At 54.7% G+C, this 18,725-nt stretch overlaps 1 protein-coding gene across 1 annotated transcript in view; it reads right to left on the reverse strand.

The window, feature by feature from the left end:
* Window positions 1-2,720: 2,720 nt before the first annotated feature.
* MYO18A (myosin XVIIIA) overlaps window positions 2,721-18,725 on the reverse strand; it is a 101,033-nt gene continuing 85,028 nt past the window's right edge. Inside the window, exons 38-43 of the mRNA XM_068977972.1 lie at window positions 18,594-18,677; window positions 18,041-18,178; window positions 15,867-16,052; window positions 15,348-15,487; window positions 11,263-11,385; window positions 2,721-4,081 (exon numbers count right to left, since the gene is read on the reverse strand). Coding sequence (XP_068834073.1) covers window positions 3,937-4,081; window positions 11,263-11,385; window positions 15,348-15,487; window positions 15,867-16,052; window positions 18,041-18,178; window positions 18,594-18,677 — 816 coding nt within the window. The 3' untranslated portion in view covers window positions 2,721-3,936. The remainder of the gene's footprint in view (window positions 4,082-11,262; window positions 11,386-15,347; window positions 15,488-15,866; window positions 16,053-18,040; window positions 18,179-18,593; window positions 18,678-18,725) is intronic.

The following is an 18,725-nucleotide window of genomic DNA, read 5'->3' on the forward strand; positions in this document are numbered from 1 at the left end:
AGGGCTTTGGGCGCCCCCATGCCTCTTATCCAGGAGTCAGAGTGGTCCCGGGGGTCTGAGATTACAGAGGAGGATCTAGCGAGGTGGCTTCAAGCCTGGCACAGGGACAGATTTGCTGTCTGTTTTGTGGGAATCACTTACATCTTAGGGACCAAGGCGACCTTGAGTGTACAGGTGGGGGCAGGAGCTTAGAGAGCTCAGATGGGCTTTGATGGCCTTGCAGTTCCTGGGGTTCCCCTAGGGAGTTTGGTGCAGAGGGAACTGCCCCCTTCCCAGTCTGGAGCCCAGCACACTGGCCAAGATGCTTCGCTGCATCTTGGAGAAGTGTTGGTCATGTGAGGTGATGTCCAGCTTCCCTGGACACCCTGCGGAGCTCCCCATCACCACCTAGCATTCCCTGCCTCAGGGCCTTTGCTTAAGTTCTTTCTTCCCAGGACACCTGTACAGTAATATCTATCTGTAGAAGTGTGTGAGTGCATGCAAGCCAAGTTGCTTTAGTTGTGTCCAACTCTTTGCGACCCTGTGGACTGTAGCCTGCCAGGCTCCTGTGTCCATGGGATTCCCCAGGCAAGAATACTGGAGTGGGGTGCTGTGCCCTCCTCCAGGGGATCTTCCTGACCCAGGGATCGAACCTGCATCTTTTACAACCCCTGCATTGGTGGGCAGGTTCTTTACCACTAGTGCCACCTGGGAAGCGCAGTCCTTTATTCAAGTGCCAGCTCAAAATACCAGCTCCTTTTAGAAGCCTTCCCAGTTCCTGACCCTCCTCTCTCAGTGACAGTGTCTCCTCTTATAACATGCCCAAAGCAACTTCTTTGTCCTTTTATGTCTCATGTAATTATTTCCAAAGGGGTCTGCCCTAGCCCTAATCCATGAGCCCCTGGAGGACAAACACTATGTTTTATTCCTCTCTACTCACCCAAAAGGAAAAGGAAAGTGAAGTCCGACTCTTTGTGATCCCATGGACTGTAGTCTACCAGGTTCCTCTGTCCATAGGATTTTCCAGGCAAGAGTACTGAAGTGGGCTGCCATTTCCTTCTCCAAGGGATCTTCCTGACCCAGGGATCGAACCCGGGTCTCCCGCATTGTGGGCAGTCGCTTTATCATACTCACCCAAAGCTTGTACATATTAGGAGGTGTGGTACATATTTTCTGTGTCTAACTCCTCTATTAGAATATCCACTTCATGCAGGCAGGACCTCATCCCGCCCCAGCATTTAGAACAGTGTCCAGACGACAGCCAGGCAGTCATGAAATATTTGACTGTTGAATGAATGAGCAGATGAATAATACATATTTTCTGACTTGAACAGATCCCTCTGCCCCAGGCCAGGCTATCAGAGGTTGATGCTGGGACTTTCTCTCAATAATTAGAGGCCCAAGTCAGTGTGGGTGAGCAGAGTTGGGATCTTGCCTGTAGGTAGCAGCAACTTTTGTCACACTAGTTCCTTGGAAGAAAAAAATGCACCAAGCTAGCTGAAAGCAGGAGTAAAAGATGTGAATGACAGAACTGAACATGAAGAGTCAGCAGTTAAAAAACAACACTGTAACTTCACTTCTACTGCCTTCTGTATTCAACCTTCAGGGCAGTTTCTCTCATTCAAGATAGAGAGCCACATCACACTTCACTCCCGTTTATTTTGGGGATGACTCCCCCTACCCTTTCCCTTTCTTGCCCATTTCTAGATGCCTGACATCAGCAGTAGGCCTGTCTGATATCTTTTCTTGCCTACTTGTCCAAACCAGGGGAGCCTGATTGACCAGCTGTAAATATGCATGCAGGGATTATAACTGGTCATATTACAAGAAGTAGAGAAGGAGGAGGGTCATTTGTTTCTTGCCCTTTTGCATGAGCTGTCTCTCAGCTGTCAGGGAAGGGACCAAGTGTGGATTGGGACATGCAGGCAGGGATTGAGCAGGGTGGAGAAGCCAGCACACCCAGCCTATTCAAGCTGCCCTATGGCCCATGGGATGGGAGGTCAGAGAGGCTTCTGCCAAGTATTGATCAGAAAGTCATCTTTGGGACTTCCCCTGGTAATCCAGTGGCTAAGAATCTGCCTGCCAATGCAGGGGACACAGTTCGATCCCTGGTCTGGAAAGATTCCACATGCTGTGGGGGAACTAAGCCTGTGTGCTCTAGAACCCACGCTCTGAAACAATAGCAGCCACTGCAATGAGAAGCCTGAGCACCCCAACTGGAAAGTAGCTAGCCGCCACTCACCACAACTAGAGAAAGCTCGAGCACAGCAACGAAGACCCAGCACAGCCAAAAATAAAAAAGTGTTTTAAAAAATCTAATAAACGTTTGCATCCTTAAAAAGGAAGATAGGATTTCTGTAATTGGCAAGATTTAACAATCAGAGTAACCTCAACATTCCCAAGTGGAGGCCAGCATAGGACAAGACCTGGACGGCTCTGCCAACATGAATTACAATCCTCGGGTTTTTAAAACAGAAGAGAGGTTTATGTCTTTCTTGACCGGTTCTCTCACCCACTGCCTCTGCCTGCTCCAGATGACCTGCCAAAGCTCTCTAAGTGGCACTGGTCTGACACGGCAGCGGGTCAGAGGCCAGGGTGACTCCCCCAGGTCCTCAGCAGCAGCATCGCTCTGCTCCCATGTGCCGACCCTGGACTTTACTGAGCCTGAAGGAACAGGAAGGAAAACTGGCAGTGCCAGGAGAAAAAGGACGTTTATTTCCATACATCAGGTAAATGGGGAGGAGCGCACAGCCCAATGAGTACAAACCAATTGCAGGAGAGAAGAGGGGGACAGCAGATGGGAGCAGCACCAGGCACTGCCCTTGGGCCCCCATGTCTGGAGGTGTTGGTGGGATGATCTTCATGGCGGGGGGGGGGGCGGGGTGCGGGGAGCTGGGACTGTCAGTCCCCATGTTGTCATGTCTGGGATAAGTGTGTGTGGGCAGGGCGATTAGAAGAAGAAAAATGACTCAGGCTCAGGTCTCAGGGTGAGGACTTGCGTCTAATACACGTTAGTACTGACCAAAGCTTCCATCTTCAGTTTTTCCAGTCGCAAGCCCTCCACCCAAGGCCTTCCCTCTCAAGTTGAGCTTGTGATCCAGGCAACTTGGACTGAGGGGGAGGGAGGCAGTGCTTGGATAAGCCCCGAATTGGCGTAGGTGGAGTGGGTTTACTCTTAAATAGGTCATTGCACATAACACAGGGATGAGACGAAGAGGGGTGGGGGCTGGAAGTTCCTGCTGGTACGTCCACACCCCTGTCTGTGTAGGCTTGCTCAGCTTGAAACCAGAAGCACCTGAGAGTCCCTCCCCACTCGGACTCTTAAGAAGCTGGACCCAACTCTGCTCACCAGTCTCTCCAGCTGCACAGAGAAAGGCCTGCTCTCTGAAGAATAAAGATGAAGCTGAGATTCCTCTCGTCGTTCCCAGTGTGGGGAGGCGGGCCAGCTGCGGCGGCAGCCCCCCTCCCACTCTCAGGGATACAGCTGCGATGGAGAGGTTGGGTATTTAAGTTAAAAAAAGTAAACAGACAGCAGGCACTGAGAAGAGAAAGCCCTCGCCCCAAGCCAAGGGGGAAGGAATTGCTGTTTCTTGCCCCAGACTCCACCCCATGGACCCAGCAACCCGAGAATGTCCCAGTAGGCAATCTGTCCACCATCCCTGAGCGGGGCACTGACGTGGAGGTCAACCTGCTGGCTCCGTGTGGTGCCAAGCTGCCTGCCACCCACGGTGGCCCAAGGCAGGAGCAGAAAGTTCTCTTTTCAGAACTGCTCTTCCCTCCACACTTCCACGTGGAGATGTCAGATACTCACAGCCTGGGAAGCCCCCAGACCGAAGAGGGTCAGGGGTCTCCCGTGCAGATCCACAGTCGGATGGGGGAGACCCATGCCCCACGAGAGAGGCGCGCCCGTGGCAGCAGGAGGCGGTGGGTGGGAGGGGTCCACACCACTCCCCTGGGCTATGCGTTGGTCTCTGTCTGCTTGGCCTCTGTGTCACTGTCACTCAGATAGTTGTGGGAGTATCGGGGCCTGGAGGTGCCATCGAGAAGGTCGTGCTCATCGTCTGAACGGTCAGGGGCAAGGGACTTCCAGTAGCTGGTGGGGCTGCAGGGAGAGAGAAATGAGATCAGAGGAAGGGCGCTTTTACCTTCAGCACCTCCTCTGGTCCAAAGGAGGCCCCCTCACAACCTTGTCACAGCATTCCCCAAAGCCACAAATTGAGAAATAGAAGTGATATTCCCCAGTTTCCCCAGAAGATACTCAGAGTAGTAAGAGGAAGGACATCTCTTTGATTCTGAGAACTTTCTACAACTCCAAAGAAAGCGATGCTGAAGAGCAGTGGGTCTCGAACTTGAACGTGCGTAACAATTGGCTGCGGATCCCGTGTTCTTTCCCCAAGAAGTTCTCATTTGCTAGCTCTTGGCTGAAGCCCAGGAATTCTGCATTTTCAACTCCCTCTCTGGAAGATTCTGCTACAGGCAGTGCGTGGATTGCATTGACTTGGAGACTGGCGATCTGGTGATTACAGGACTACAACCTGTCTTAGTAAAGGTTACTCCCCAAAAGATTCCTTCTAAGGAGAGGTTTTCCCCATTGAATACTCCCAGATCATAACCATCTATTCACAAGGAATGCAAACTGAGGATGTAGAAGCTGGCAAGACCTCTGTTTGAGGGTGGCAAAGTCATCCCTGTCTTGGTACCACAATTCAACCCCATAGTTTTCATCAGGCCACCGGGAGCCTTGCACTCTTTCCCTGACCAAGGTATGAAGAAGCATTTCTCCCTGGATGGAGCAGACTCATGGTGTCCAGCATGGATGGGATCTCACTTCCACTTCTAGTCACCTTCTCTTTTTCATCTTTTCCAAAGCCTTAGAGCACTCTTCCCCCGCCCCTCCCACCTTCGCTTCTGAACTGTAATTTCAGCACTGCTGGAGAAAAGGCAGTCCAGGGTGGCTCCACCCCTGCCAGTGCCCTGCCTCAGTGGGCCCCTGCTTCCAGATCCTAGAGAGCTTCTGCTAGGATAAACAGGAATCCTGTGATTTCAATGCCTACCATTCTGATTTAAGGATCTGAGGAAGGCCCTTGTTTACTAAACCTTTCAGAGATCTTGTATCTCTAAACTAGGACAGGAGGAAAGCGCGGTCTCCAAGAAAGAACCACATTCTCAGTTTTTCCAACTGTGGTGAGGTAAGGATTTGATCGCTGGGTATTTCCTGTATGTGCGACACTGTCCCAGACAGGCAGGATGTGCTTCTTCTTCACCACATAAAACGTCATGAGGAAGCTGGTTCAAAGAGACAAGCAGCTTGCCAAGGTCACACAGCCAGTATGTAAATCTGAACCTGGGACCTTAGGCCTCGAGCCTCTTGAGGACTCCACCTTGTCACCAGACCCGTGACCTGAAGAGAAAACGAGACGAAACCTGCATTCTCCCCACTGGCCTGGGTGAGAGCCCAGCAGGGTGTATAGGTCGGTTTCTCTCTCTCCCTGGCCCTGGGGAGAAGGAAGAGCCTGACAGAATACATGTTCAATTATGCAAAACGGTTCAGGAATGGGGCAGCCTGGTTAATAGTTATCGTATGTCTCATGAATGAATTACCATTTTTAAAGGAATCAGAATAGCACAAAACACATTTAATACAAACTAGACTGAACATAAACGAGTCTTACTTGGATGGGCCACAGGCACTTAAGGACTCTGGGGTGTCTCAGGGACAAAATTATAAAGCTCAATGAGGACTGTGCAACATAGGAAAAATTGGGGTCATTTTAGCTTTTGGATTGTTTGAATTCTGAATTAGTGGGAGCCTGATTTTATTTTCTTTCTTTTTTTTTTTTTTTTAGACAGAACTTCTGGGAACCCAATGCTAAGGTCTGCTGTTGGGCAAAGGAAGGAACTGGCTTTGGGGAAAGACAGTAGCGTTATTTTAAGGGCAAAGGAGGGGGTGAGGTAGATGCCAGGGCTGGGACCCAGACGAAAGTGGGGTGCTCCCTTCCTTCCTCACATGTCTCCTCAGAGTGGAGCTGCAGCCCCCACTTCCATATTCCTGTGCCTGCCAGGCAGACACCTGGATGAATGACAGCTGGGTTTCAACACCATTCCATCCAGACGCTGGGAGCAGCAGCAGAGGCAGCCGGGAGGGGTACATGCCAGGCCCCTCTCTCCCCTGCTCCCACCTTGGATGCTCCTTAGCCAGTTTCCTTTGTGGCTTCTGCAGCCACAGCTGTGACCAACAGCAGGTAGCTAGCCCCCTTCCCCAGGGCAAGAGTCAGGGCTGCAATTTGAACATTTTAACCAAATGGTTTCAAACGCTTTCCTTCCCACAAGCCAGTGTTTCCTGCTCCATGCTGTCACAAATGATTTGGTGCACAAGCTAATTCCCGCTGGGCAAGCCCAGGGTGGCAGTCCCCTCCCCTACCCTTTGCTGTGATGCTTTCCTGTTCAGAATTCTCAAAGGTCCCCATCACCCGGTGGGAAGCTAAGCCGCTCAGCCCCTGCCCCAACTCTTCACAGTTTATTTGCCCAAAGCCAGTTCCCCCTGAGTCCAACTAGGTCCTCTCTCCCCCAGCCCTTCTCTTGCCAGCTCTGTATTGGTTGGTTAGCTTCTGGCTTGGTGCCCACTCTCCCCGCAGTGAATCCAACCCTTGTTGGAGGCGGTGATGTGTAGGGTTTCAGGACTACTCCTGTGTTCCTGGTGGACGAAAAGGGCTGTGCTGGTGGCTGAAGGAAGAAATAGGTTGTATGTGTTTTTGTCCTTGCTGGGTCAACGGTGACGACGGACTGAGTCACTGGGGTCTGCAGTCCACCAGCTGCCGGGCAGTGTGGGATGGCCTGGCTAGGCCCCTGTCTCCCTCTTCAGGTATTAGTGCAGTGCTCAGAAGGGCCTGGGCCCCTCTGCTTCCCAAACCTCCCGTCACAGCCCATCAGCTGACTTCCTGCGCTGGGGCAGTAGGGCATTCAGCAGGGCGGTTGAGTGGAAAGCTGCGATGGTCACAATATCATGACCCCTGCCTTTTCTCACTGCGGTGCTAACAACAGCTCCCTAGAACAACTGAGATGCTTCCTGCTCCTCCCAGAGCATCCTGCAACCATCTGGCACAGGCGGGAAGCCACAGAGCAGGTCTAAGTCCAAGGGCTTGGTTCTGGACCAACTCAGGGCCCACAGAATCTGAGTTGGCCACGAGCCTGGTCTGGGTTCAGGTTCCACCTCCCCCATGCTGTCTCCCCAAACCCATCCCATCACCATCTCCACGCAGCTGCAAGTAACATTCGCTTTCACAGGCTCCGTTCCTTAAAATGAAACTGGTCCCTTTTGGTAGAAACCAGCCCAAGTCAGTGTCCTTGCTCAGCAGCTCCACTGCATAAGAGGCCCACAAGCATGCAACACGTATTAGTTCATGCATCAAGGAAACACTGCTCGTGCCCCAGGGGGGCTGCGCTCTAGGGTCATACCTCCTGGGAAGCAGCAAGCTTGCCCTGGGAGGGTACCATGCCAAAAACAGCTTCATATAACCAGGGTGATCCAAATGTCACCACCCACCAGGGAGAGTGGCAACAATGGTATTCCAGTGAGTCAGTTTTTGCCTTTTTTCCGAGGTGGGGGTGTGGGCATAAAGGGTCTAACAGCTTGATCTTTCTTCCCACAGGGAGAAGGCTGGGAGAGGCAGGAGAGCCAGGAGGGGGCTGTCACTCAACAGCTGCTAATTTCTATTCATTAAAACTTTACAAGATGAGCTAAGACGAGGTGACGCCCATGTGTGGGCTTCAGGTGGGAGGGGTGGGGAGAGAGTCAGGCATCTCCAGGTCTGCTGCAGGGTGTGGTGCTGTGGGTGCTGTAAGCCTTGCACTCTGAGCCTCGAGATCTATGCCAGAGGAGAAGATGTCATTGCAGGGCAGAGGAAGAGCTGAGCAAAAGGCCCCTTAATTGCTGATGGCCACTGACGCATCAACTCACACCTGGGGGTCAGTTCCAGCCCTTTCCCAGGCCCAGCCTCTCAGGGCTGTGGGCAAAAGCTCTGCACGTATGCTGCTAGGCCCATACAGTAAATATTACGCTCATGTGGTCTGCCTTGGGTCATAGAGGAGTGGTTAAGGGTGAGTTGAAGAGTCTTCATTCAGATCCTGGCAACATCACTTTCCAGCTCTGTAACCTTGGCAAATGACTTAACCCGCCTGAACCTCACCTTCTTTTCCTAGAAAATGGGCTGGTGATCGGATCTTTGTTTTGGTGTTAGTGTGAGGATTAAGTGAATAAAATATGGCAAGTATCTTAGGGGGGTGGTCCCTGGCCCAGGGTAAGGGCTTGCTAAGTGGGAGTTGTGACTTCACGTCACCAGTGAGTTCGTCATTGGGCTCAGAACGACCGACCAGCTCAGCCAGCCTCCGCTCTCTGAGGGAGCCAGGAGGCTCTGCGAGGCCAGGCTCGCTGGAGAGGAATGCAGGAGGGGCCCAAGTGGTGGCGAGTGGGCTGGGAGCATGTTAGTTCACACCGAGTGGCACACGCCATGCTCTGCACTCCGTGCCGAGTACCACCTACTGCACTAGTCGCTCTCGGGTCGGTACAGGTACCGCATCATCAGGCTGTCCACCTCCTTCTTGCGCTTCTTCTCCTCCTTCCGGGACTGCCGGCGCCCCTGCCCGGCCTCCTCGTCCTCCGCAGCTGGGCCCTTCTTCACGCTCGAGCGGCTGTGGCCTGAGATGGTAGAGCCGCTGGAAGAGGAGGAGGAGGAGGAGGAGGACTCCGCTCTCTTCCTTCTCGATTTGGACTTCTTCTTGCTCTTCCGAGAGCGCCCCTTCTTCCGCTGCCTGTGCTCCGAGGAATCTTCGGAGCTGGAGCTGGAGCTGGAGCTACTCCTCCTCTTGCTTCGGCTCTTCCGGCTGCTGCGGGACCGAGACACGTCTGCGGCCGAGGCGGAGCGGCGAATGCTGGTGGCTCGCTCCGGAGGGTCCAGCTGGGCGCTGCGGGTGCTCTGGATGCTCTTCCGATCATCCTCCTCGGAGTCCGGCTCCAGGCTGCTCCGGTGGAACGGGGCGGGTTTGTAGCTCAGGACCTCGTTGATGGCGGCCTCCAGGTCTGGGTCCAGGTAGGAGCGGCGGCTGACCGGGCGGACGCCGGAGCCCAGAGGCTCCTCCGGGGTGGAGGAGGCGGAGGCGCGAGGCCGGGGTGGCACCGACAGACTGCGGGCCAGAGATGATGGGTGGCTGTACTGCGAGTGCGCCTCGCTCAAGGCCACGCTGGCTCCATCGTCCCAGTCGTCCAGGCAGCTCCGGCCCAGGGACAGGCGGGAATCAGGGCTCTCCCGGCCGAGGAGCGAGGCCCGGCCCAAGGAAGGGCTGAGGGTCATCGATAGGTTGTCGAGCCGGGAGGCGCTGCGCCGGGAACTGGGGGAGCCTGACAGCGAGAAGCTCAAGGAGGAGCGCACCCCGTCCTCGCCGCCGGAGCCGCGCCGGGTGGCCGAGGAGGCCCGGCTGACCGGCGCTGAGACGGCCGAGGCCCGGTCCAAGTCTGAGCCCCAGCGCTTCTCCAGCCGGCTTGTGCGGCCCCCGACGCCGCTGGAGAGGACCGAGCCGCCCTCGTCTGGCTCCTCGGACTTTCTGGCCGAGCCCGGCTCCTCCTTGGGGCCCCCGCGGGCCTTCCGGGGCGGCCTCTCCGGGGAGGCCGGCCGCTCGCTCAGGGTGGTGAAGAGCGAATCCTCGTCCCCGGTGCCCCCGATGGAGTCCTTCAGGGTGAGCCGCTTTCGGTAGCTCAGCGAGCTGAGCACCGAGGTCGGCCTCTCCTCCACCCCCTTGCCCTCCTTCCCCGCGGTGCTGAGGGCGGTTCTGGCATGGATAGATTCGGGGGCAGCAGAGAGAGAGAGAATGAGAGAGAGAGACACAGGCATTAAACCCGGAGAATAAAGACACGGGGGAGGGAGGAGGAGGAAGGAGGAGAGCTCGGCAGCGGCTCTGGCAAAGTGGCACTGAGCACGTCGGAGGAAATGAAGCAAAATAATTTGCGTCAGTGAAAATAGCTTCACGGAGAATGTCATGTAAATTAGACTATTGTTCTATTTCATCACTTTTCCCCCTCTAAAACGTTTAGTTCAATTTATTTCATTGTCAACTACCTGGAGCCTGGTGCCACGCTGCGGTGAACGGCAGTGGGGTGGGGAAGGCGGCATTTTCTGCAATAACAAAATGTTGTTTGGCCGAATACATTAAACCAATTAGAGAGGGGCCGGCTGGGGGCTTGTGGTGAGGGGCTGGGCTTGGCAAGGGGCCTCAGGGGCATTAGAGAAGGAATTGTGGTTGTGGCTTAGTTGCTAAGTTGTGTCCCCGGACTCTCTGCCACCCCCTGGACTGTAACCCACCAGGCTCCTCTGTCCATGGGATTTCCCAGTTAACAATACTGGAGTGGGTTGCCATTTCCTTCTCCAGGGGATCTTCCCGACCCAGGGATCGAACCTGCATCTCCTGCATTGGAAGGTGGATTCTTTACCACTGAGTCACCTGGGAAGCCCTTGAGGGAAGAGAGGGATTACTCTTTCTACCCAGCACACCAGTCGTCTCTCAGAGGGGCTGGAACAGTGTGTCCTGGGGGATCAGGATGGCTCTGAGTCTGGAGGTGGGAGTCAGCAGAGCAGTGGTGGCAGGGGACCCATGCTGGCCAAGAGGTGAGGGATGGGGATCGGAGTCCCAGATTTCCGGGGTAGCTGCCTGTGCCATCAGAAGACCGTGACTGGCCTGGACAACAGGGGAGCCAGTTTCTGCAGTGGATGGGTGTTACCAGAAAGCATAGTGGAGGCCAAGTGAAAAGACCAGAGGAAGAAGAGAACGGGCAGAGAATGAAGTGTGTCTGTAGCTGTGATGGGGAGTCAAGGGGAACCGAGGCCTCTTCTGCTACTATTCCTACCAAGACCTCAGAGATCTAAAGCTGGCCCTGTCCAGGGTTGTGGGATCCGGAGTCCCCCTGTGCCCTATTTCAGTCTTGATTCCAAGAACACAAACCATCAGGAAGTTCGATCAACATTTGTTGAATGAATGAGTGAGGATGAAGTTAAACCTACACCAAACCAAAGCCCTGAGCCTGGTAAAGACAAACATTCCTTAGGCAAAATAATGGTGACGCAGACCCTGAGTAAGAAAAAACCTGGCCTCCTGTGCATATCCTCTGTGCCTAGGCCCCTCCAGGCAAGAAAGAGACACAGGTGGTGTGAGGCACACCCTTTGGGATCAAGGCACTGCTCATCCATCCCTGGGGCACGAGGTGGCCTTTGCTCCCAGCGAAGGCCACGTGCTTACCTGGAACTCTTCAAGCTGCCATCGTCAGAAGCTGCCTTGGAAGGCCCCTTGTTTTTAGACAGCCATGACTTGACACCGTCGACCCGGTCCTCCAGCTCCGAGTCCACGTCTGAGTCCCCTTCACTGTGGGACGAGGAGCAGAAAGGTAGGCAAGGCTGGGAAGAGGTGATGACTCGCGGTCCAGGAGGGAGCACTAAGTGGCAGCAGGTTTGTCTCAGCGGGGGGTGGGATGCAGGGCAGCATGCGCATCAGTGAGTCAGGGAGAACAAGAGAGGTTAGACCAGAGCACACCTTTCACAAGGCCCCTGCCCCGCTCAGCAGGCCACACTGTGTGACAGCCACCAAGAAGACCCTGGGGAGCATGGAGGCACCTCCACCCCACTTTCTGGGACAAACTGCTGTTCAGCCAACTGAGAACGACAGGGAGACCGTCTGTTCATCAGTTATAGCTAAATGGCTCTTGGTTAAAAAGTGGAGTCAGGGGCCCTTCACCTCCTCCCTGAGGCCTGTTCTGCTGTTCTTGTCTGCCTGTTCCCCCAAATGTGGCTATGGCTACTCCCACTTTCCATGACTTCACTGCAAGAGAGGGGTTGGTGGTGATGGGACGGAGAAGAGAAGGGCTTTATTATGACTTAAGTGAACTTGAACTTGGAGTCTCCTGGGCTTATGGCAATGCCAACCTGGGCACTACAGACCGTACCCCAGATCCATCCTGAAGCTCCCCTTGGCCTTTAAGAAACAGAGAAAGGACAGGGCAGGGCAGCAGCATTTTTCGAGGGGCTGGTCACAGCCCCAAGATCCAAGCTGCACCAGGAGATTGGGGTGGGGGGTGCCCAGGAGTCCCCGGCAAAGGCTCTGTCTCTCCTAGCTCCTCTTCCTCCTTCAGGAAGCCTGTGGCTCTTGCTCCCCAAAGGCTTTTACTGGCCAAGCTGACCTAAGCCCTCTCGATAGCCCACAGGAGTCAAATTCTGATGCTGAAATCATGGAGATTTCTTCACAAAGCAGCAAGGGCTTGCAGACAGCTTCCGAGTGAGAATGCTTCTAGAATTCTGCAAAATGTCTGCTCACCATGTTCCCTGCTATGGATATGCTAGGATTTCTCCTTGATATAAATTTCCTTTCATCTGTGTCAACAGGAGCAGCCCCGTTCCTGAATTATGTTCTTGAATAAATAGTCACACAGGCATGTGTACACACACACACACGCACAGAGAAGAAACCACACCACCAGACACTGTTCTGGGGACTGTGAGACAGCAAGACTTGTGGGGAGGGGAATAAAGAGGCGTATTTTATGGGCTTCCGTCAAATACAGAATTATAACAAAGACGAGGCTGGCTGATGCCCCGGGTAAACAGGAGTTTAGTAGACAACCCCAAAACCGTTAATGCAAGCCCTGTGCCCGTCCAAGCCCGGCAGATTTACTGTGGTGCACGGGCCCCATGGAACGCCAATACCTCCTGATTTATACACCCGTGCAAAAAACCTCCTTCTCCAGCTTCAGAGCCTGTAATTTATCACCGCCGTTCATAACCATATTGATTGCCTTTAGAAAGGAGGTGCTGTATGCATCGCAAAATCTATGTCTACATGTTAAAAGCATTTCTGTATAAATCTCCCTTAATACTGTGCTGTTTACTGCTTTCATTAAGGTTATGGCAATAACAACTGTATCTCTAAGTAAATCGAAACATTATTTTTCGCCCGCCTTAGCACGCGCGCTCAATAACTTGGAGCTTGGGCATAGAGCTGCCGAGGGAAAGACCCACACCACCCCTCTACCATTAGCAGGAACCGGGCTAGGACTGCAGCCGCCCGTGTGCCTGCATGAGTGCACACTGGTGTGTGTGCACGCGGATGTCTGCAGGAGTTTAGAATGTGAACTGAAATGTGCATTTTATCAGGCCTCAAAGCTCCAACAGCCCAAGGATGGCAGGGCTGGAACACACAGGGGACAGACAGTTACGGGCCCAGAATACGAATTTGCCTCCTTACATTCAGAGCAGCGAATGAGTTGAGAAGCTGGCCTGCCTGCCCTTGCCTTCTCTTTAGTTTCAAGCCTATAGAGGATGTTTGGCTTCTTTTCCTTAAATAATCAGGCCTGTAAACAAACTCCAGGGCCAGGCCAGCTCAGGGGGCAGTTGAAATTTTAAATGGTCGGAATTAAACCTCGCGTCAAATACAATTTATGTCCAGGCTCATGTGCTATTAGTTAACTGGGAGCCAAATCGCGGGGGAACAAACAAACGGAGACAGAACGGCGGGGGATATTAATTGTGTGTGACAACCGGGCTCCAGCGGCCCTCTATCACTGTTACACACTATTACATTTATCATTAGCTCTCACGGAGTCCTTTGCTCTGCCGCCAGCCCATCCTGGCCAGAGGAGGAGGTCTGCCAGCAAGAGAGAGGGGAGGGGTGGAAACCCAAGGCCGCCCTGGAATAACAACCTCCGAAGACCAGCCCTGTTGAATCTGACGGAGGATCACTTCGATCTAATCCTCCTGAAGGCGCAAGCGTCTGCACCTGCTGTTCGGCTCCCACCCAGAAAGAAGGAAACGGAAAGGGGGTGGGGCTACTGGGCTCCCCCCACCTGACTGACAGCTCCGGCACCAATGCCTGAGGTCTCCTGCCCAAAGAGCCCACGGCGGGTACAGTAAACAGCTGGCTGTGTACCCTCCCCCTGCCACACAGAGCCTGCCCCGCCATCATCCACAGTTGCTTGCTTTCTCCCAATAAGTAACTGTTAGATGCCCCTCTCCTTCTACCCCGTCTGCCAAAAGTAGGGGGGCGGACCTTTCAAAATGAAACACACACACTTTCAGGCAGGTCAGGCTCCAAAGGAGCCCACGGATGGGGAGAAATCCAACCCAGATCTTCCCCCGCGAGAGAAAGAGGCCGGAAAATGGCCCCTTGGTTTCTGAGGGAGGCGAGGCCGAAACCCAGGAAGGCAGACCGTGGGGACCACCTGCTGAGACACAGCTCTCCTTTCTGATGGAGCCCCCATCCTGCCAACCAAGGATGTGGGGGCCAGGAGCCTCCCAGGCGGAGCACCCTCATGGCCTGCCCTCTGCTGCCCTGCCTCCCCCAGGACAGAGTAGCCCGGTTAGCGTGAGAGACTAGCTGGAGGAGTGGAGGTCACTGTGTGTCCACATGCCACGTGCAGTGCAGCGGGAGCCCGGGGTTAGGGGCGGTTAGACACCAGGCGAGGAGAGGCAGAGAGCGCGTGCGCTCCAGTCCTCACGGTTTATTCTTTCTTTTCTGATACTTTGTCACCATGTCCTGCAAACTGGAAACAGAAAGAAAAGGTGGGCAAGGGGGCCTAAAGAACCCAGAAAAGTCAACGGGCAAACCAGGGCGGACCCTTCAGCGGAGGACCCTCTCCTTCTTCGGCAAGACAAGGCTCTGGCTGGCTAAGACCAGGAGGTAGGACAGTGCTGTACTCAGAGGGAGGCTCAGAGGGAGGTTGCCTAGGGTACCATTTCCCTGCCCCAAAGGAGCAGGCTCCCTGGACAGCCCAGGAGCAGGATGGAGTCCCAGCCTTCACGTGGGGTGGGGGCAAATCCCAGGGCAGGTGGGGTCTGCCCAGGGCAGCCTTAGGAGCTTCTCCAGGGCCTGACTCACCTCTACCGCTGGTCTGCCTGCCTCGTGACTGCCTCCTCAGCCTAAGGCCACAAATCTCTCCTAAACCTTTCCCCGGGTGGGTTTTATGAGAGAAAATCTCTGGTACTGTAACAAGGCACCACGGCCCTTAAATCTCTGCTCTCCCCAGAGTGGGGCAGGCGCCATCAGAAATGTAGCTAAATGGGGGAATAACTCATCTTGAACAGGCAGAGCTGGAGAGCCAGGTCCTGGGAGGCCTGGGGAGGGGTATGGGGAGGACGTGCGGAAGGCTTCTCATGTGGGCACCACCTGTCCACCCCTCAGCTGCCGTCGGATGGAGGTCCGTGCTGGGGTCTGGCAGTGAGGGGAGGGTGGGCAGGCGGCTCAGTGGCGGGGAGACCCAGGTCGCAGTTGTTCTACCTGGTCTGGAGGTGGTCAAGAGGGCCTCTGAGCCGGCCATAGTTGCCATAGAGGCCCCTCACCTGTTGATGAGGTCCTCGTTCTCATCACTCTCCATCTCGTCCTCAATGGCAGCCTGCAGGTCCCCGATGCGCTTGAACGCTAGTTTCAGATCAGCCTGCAGGCTCTGGTTAGCAGCTTCCAGACTCTCCAGATCCATCTCCTAGAAGGGAGAGGGGGCAGTCCAGTCCATAGGAGGGCTGGCGTCTCATCCAGCTGCCCCCAAAAAGGCCAGCTTCACATCTTTCTGGGCCAGCAGCAGCTCTGTGGGTGCTGTAGAGAACCTGCAGAACTTTCTCTGCCCTGGTGTGGCTGGGCTGTGGGGGCCTGGCCTCGCCTGAGGCAGAGCTGGTGCCACCCTCCTTAGCCCCTGGCCTGCCCTCAGGCTTGGTGGACTGTCTATCCTCTTGGCACGTTCTCATCCCTCCAGTCCTCTAAACCATCTGTGCAGCCCACCTCCACAAGCCCAGGGTGAGGAGGTGTGTGTTTAGCAGCCTCTCAGAGGGCTGCCAACCTGCAGCCTCGTGGGTGGGGGGCATTACCAGTTCATGCTTCTTGCGGCTCGCCTCGGCCTCCTTCCTGGCGAGCTCACCCATCTCCTCCTTGGTGTCCCGGAGCTGCCGCTGCAGCCTCTTGTTTTGCTCCTTCTCCCTGTTCTCAGCCGCCGCGCGCTGATCCCGTTCCTCAGTCAGCTTCTCCATGTTGTCCTTGAGCCGGCTGGCCAGGCTCTGGACAGGGAGGTGGGAAGAGAGATCCATCAGCAGGGCAGAGAGCGGGGTGTGGCAGAGCTCCGGACTCAGGTGGGCAAGCACTTAAGCCCCAGGGGGTGGCTCCCGTTGCCTTTCTATAAAAGGAGGAGAATAACATCTATTCCCCAGGGGGCTTTTAAGGCCCGAATAAGGTAAGCTATCTAACAGCACTCTGGAAGATGAAAGGTGCTACATCATTATCACCACCATCACCTAGGTTGGAAAAGGGCTCTGTCTCGAGTCCATACTGATGCCATGTGTGGGGCCTCCCCAGGCAGCAGGGCTTCCCCCAGAGACCCTAAACCCAGAAGCTCTAAAAGCGAGAGCCTGTGCTCAGAGGCAAATGACTTTACTGAGAATTCTGGATTAGGAGGAGACTAAACAGTCATCACGTGCTAAACACAAAGCCATCCCTCTAAACCTGATGAATCTCTCTTTCCCCAGAAACTTGAACACATTTCCCCTCCCAGGCCATAGGACGCTGAGCAGAAAATGAACTGGAGATGGGGGCAATGTGAGGGAAGCACCCTGCCTCTGGTCCTAATCTTGGACTGGCCGTGGGGGCTCTGCTCTCAGCCCCTAGCCTCTATGTCTTGAAAATAATAAGAGTGCTAGGCTACATCTCTAAGGGCCATAGGTGTTTAACATTCTGTGCATCTAAACCATAATACTGCCTGTCTGAGCTGAAGGCAAAATGAGAGAGCTGAGGAAAGGGACTGGGACCCTTGAGAAAAAGAGGCAAGTGCTGCAGTCTGGTCCACATCCACCAGCCCACCGGTCTCCTCTGCCCTGTAATAGCTTTGGGGCCTGAGGCAACCTACTTAACCCTTTCTGTGTGTACACTGTGGACCAAAATATTACCAAGGCAGAGCACGGACTATTACTAAGCCTCCTCTAATTCTCTCTAGCTCTCTGGAGAACTGTGACCTTGTCTTAGGAGGTTCAGCCACATTTTCTTCCTAGGTCAAGGGTACTAATGCCCTCCGATGCCCGCTGCCAGCCCCATGGTCACCTGGTTCCATCCCCATCCTCTTTCCTGCTCCACTGACTCAGGAGTAAGGGGGAAAGAGGCAGGGATGCTCAGCACCCACACCATGAGCACACTTCTCATGGAGGCCAGTCAGCGCTCAGATGATGTCTGCACCCTCGAGAGATCATTGCCGGCCTCTTTCTTCCTACCTGCTCTGTTGGAAAGAAAGGCGCTGGAGCATGCGGGCTTCAGGAGAGTGGAACCGAAAGGATTAAATGTGGAGGATGGAGATTATGGTTAGGAGGAAGGAGGGATGGAAAGAGAAGACGGGGGTGAACAGAAAAAGGAGAAGGGTTAGAGGGAAGAGAAGGACAAGTAGAGAGAGAGGACAAAGGGGATGGGGAGAAAGGAAGAAATAGCTCAGGGAAGTGAGGAAGGGAATGGGACTGGGGGAGAAAACAGACTCAGAGGGAGAGGGAAGAAAATGGGGCAAAATGGAGGGAAATGAAGAGGGAAGGAGAAAAGCAGAGACAGCAGGCGCGGGGAAAATTGACGGAAAAGGGGAATGAGAAAGGGAAAGAGAAAGAGCAAGCGGTGAGACGAGAGGACAGACTCCAGCCCTTGAAGAAGTGGCGCTATCCGCTGCATATTTATGACCCTGCCGGAGAGCAGAGAGGGAACCGACGGGGGGGAGCGCACGGTGGAGGAAAATATGAAGACGAAAAGCTAAGCTGCTGTGGTCCCCTGGCAGAAAGCATGCACGGAAACAGAATGTAAAGCAGGCAGGCTCCGCGGTGCCCAGAGAGCAGGCCGGGTGGGCGGGGGGAGAAGGCACCCGCCCCGTCAGCTGGCCTGGCAGCTTGGCAGGGGCCTCGGAGGAGTGGAGGAGTGGAGGAGCGGCCTCAGGCCTCCCCGGCCCTGCTGAGCATGCGTGGCTCCAGCCGGGGCCACTCAGCCCTTCCCTACTGCGGAAGAGATGGGGGAAGTGTGTGCCCACCTCCAGCCGCTTTACTTGGGTCCTTTCAAACTCCAGGCGTGTCTCCAGCTCCCGGATCTTAGCTTCCTGCCTGCTCACCAAGGACTTGTCCACCATGGACTGCTCCAGGAACTCCACTTGGCTCTGGAGGGCTTGTAGCTGGGGGGCGGGGTCAGGAAAGGAAGAAAGAACTGAGCCTGGAAAGGGAAGGGGCAAGTTCTATACCCCCTTCCCTGCAAGATCACCATGGTGACCAGAAGGCTGGACAGGGAGCTGGAAGGATGGGTCCCTGAGACAGGGGCACCCCCTCACCTGACCCCGTGGTGGCAAAGATTTTGCCCTTTGGAGAAAAAGGAGAGAACTAAGGACCAGAGAGGGAACAGAAATGCATAATGAGGCAGTTGAAGCCAAAAACATCTGCTATGGTGACATGGCTCCAAGCCTAGGCCTTTGCACTCACTGACGCTGACTGATGGCAGAGAGAAGCGCATGTGAATCTGTGAGCTTGGGAGCTCATCCCCACAAACAGGAACCCTGGCCCCCTCTCTTTACCAAGGGAAAAACTGGTCCCCACCTTCTCCTGCAGCTCTTGCTTCTCTTTGTTGGCTTCTTCTAGCTGAGCTTGGAGATCATTCATCTGAGCCAGGTCCCGGGAAGCCTGGGAAAGCAGAGAGTGCCGAAGCAGGACTTCCCATGAGCACCAAAT

The sequence above is a fragment of the Capricornis sumatraensis genome, chromosome 8 (assembly GCF_032405125.1).
Source record: "Capricornis sumatraensis isolate serow.1 chromosome 8, serow.2, whole genome shotgun sequence".
NCBI lineage: Eukaryota > Metazoa > Chordata > Mammalia > Artiodactyla > Bovidae > Capricornis > Capricornis sumatraensis.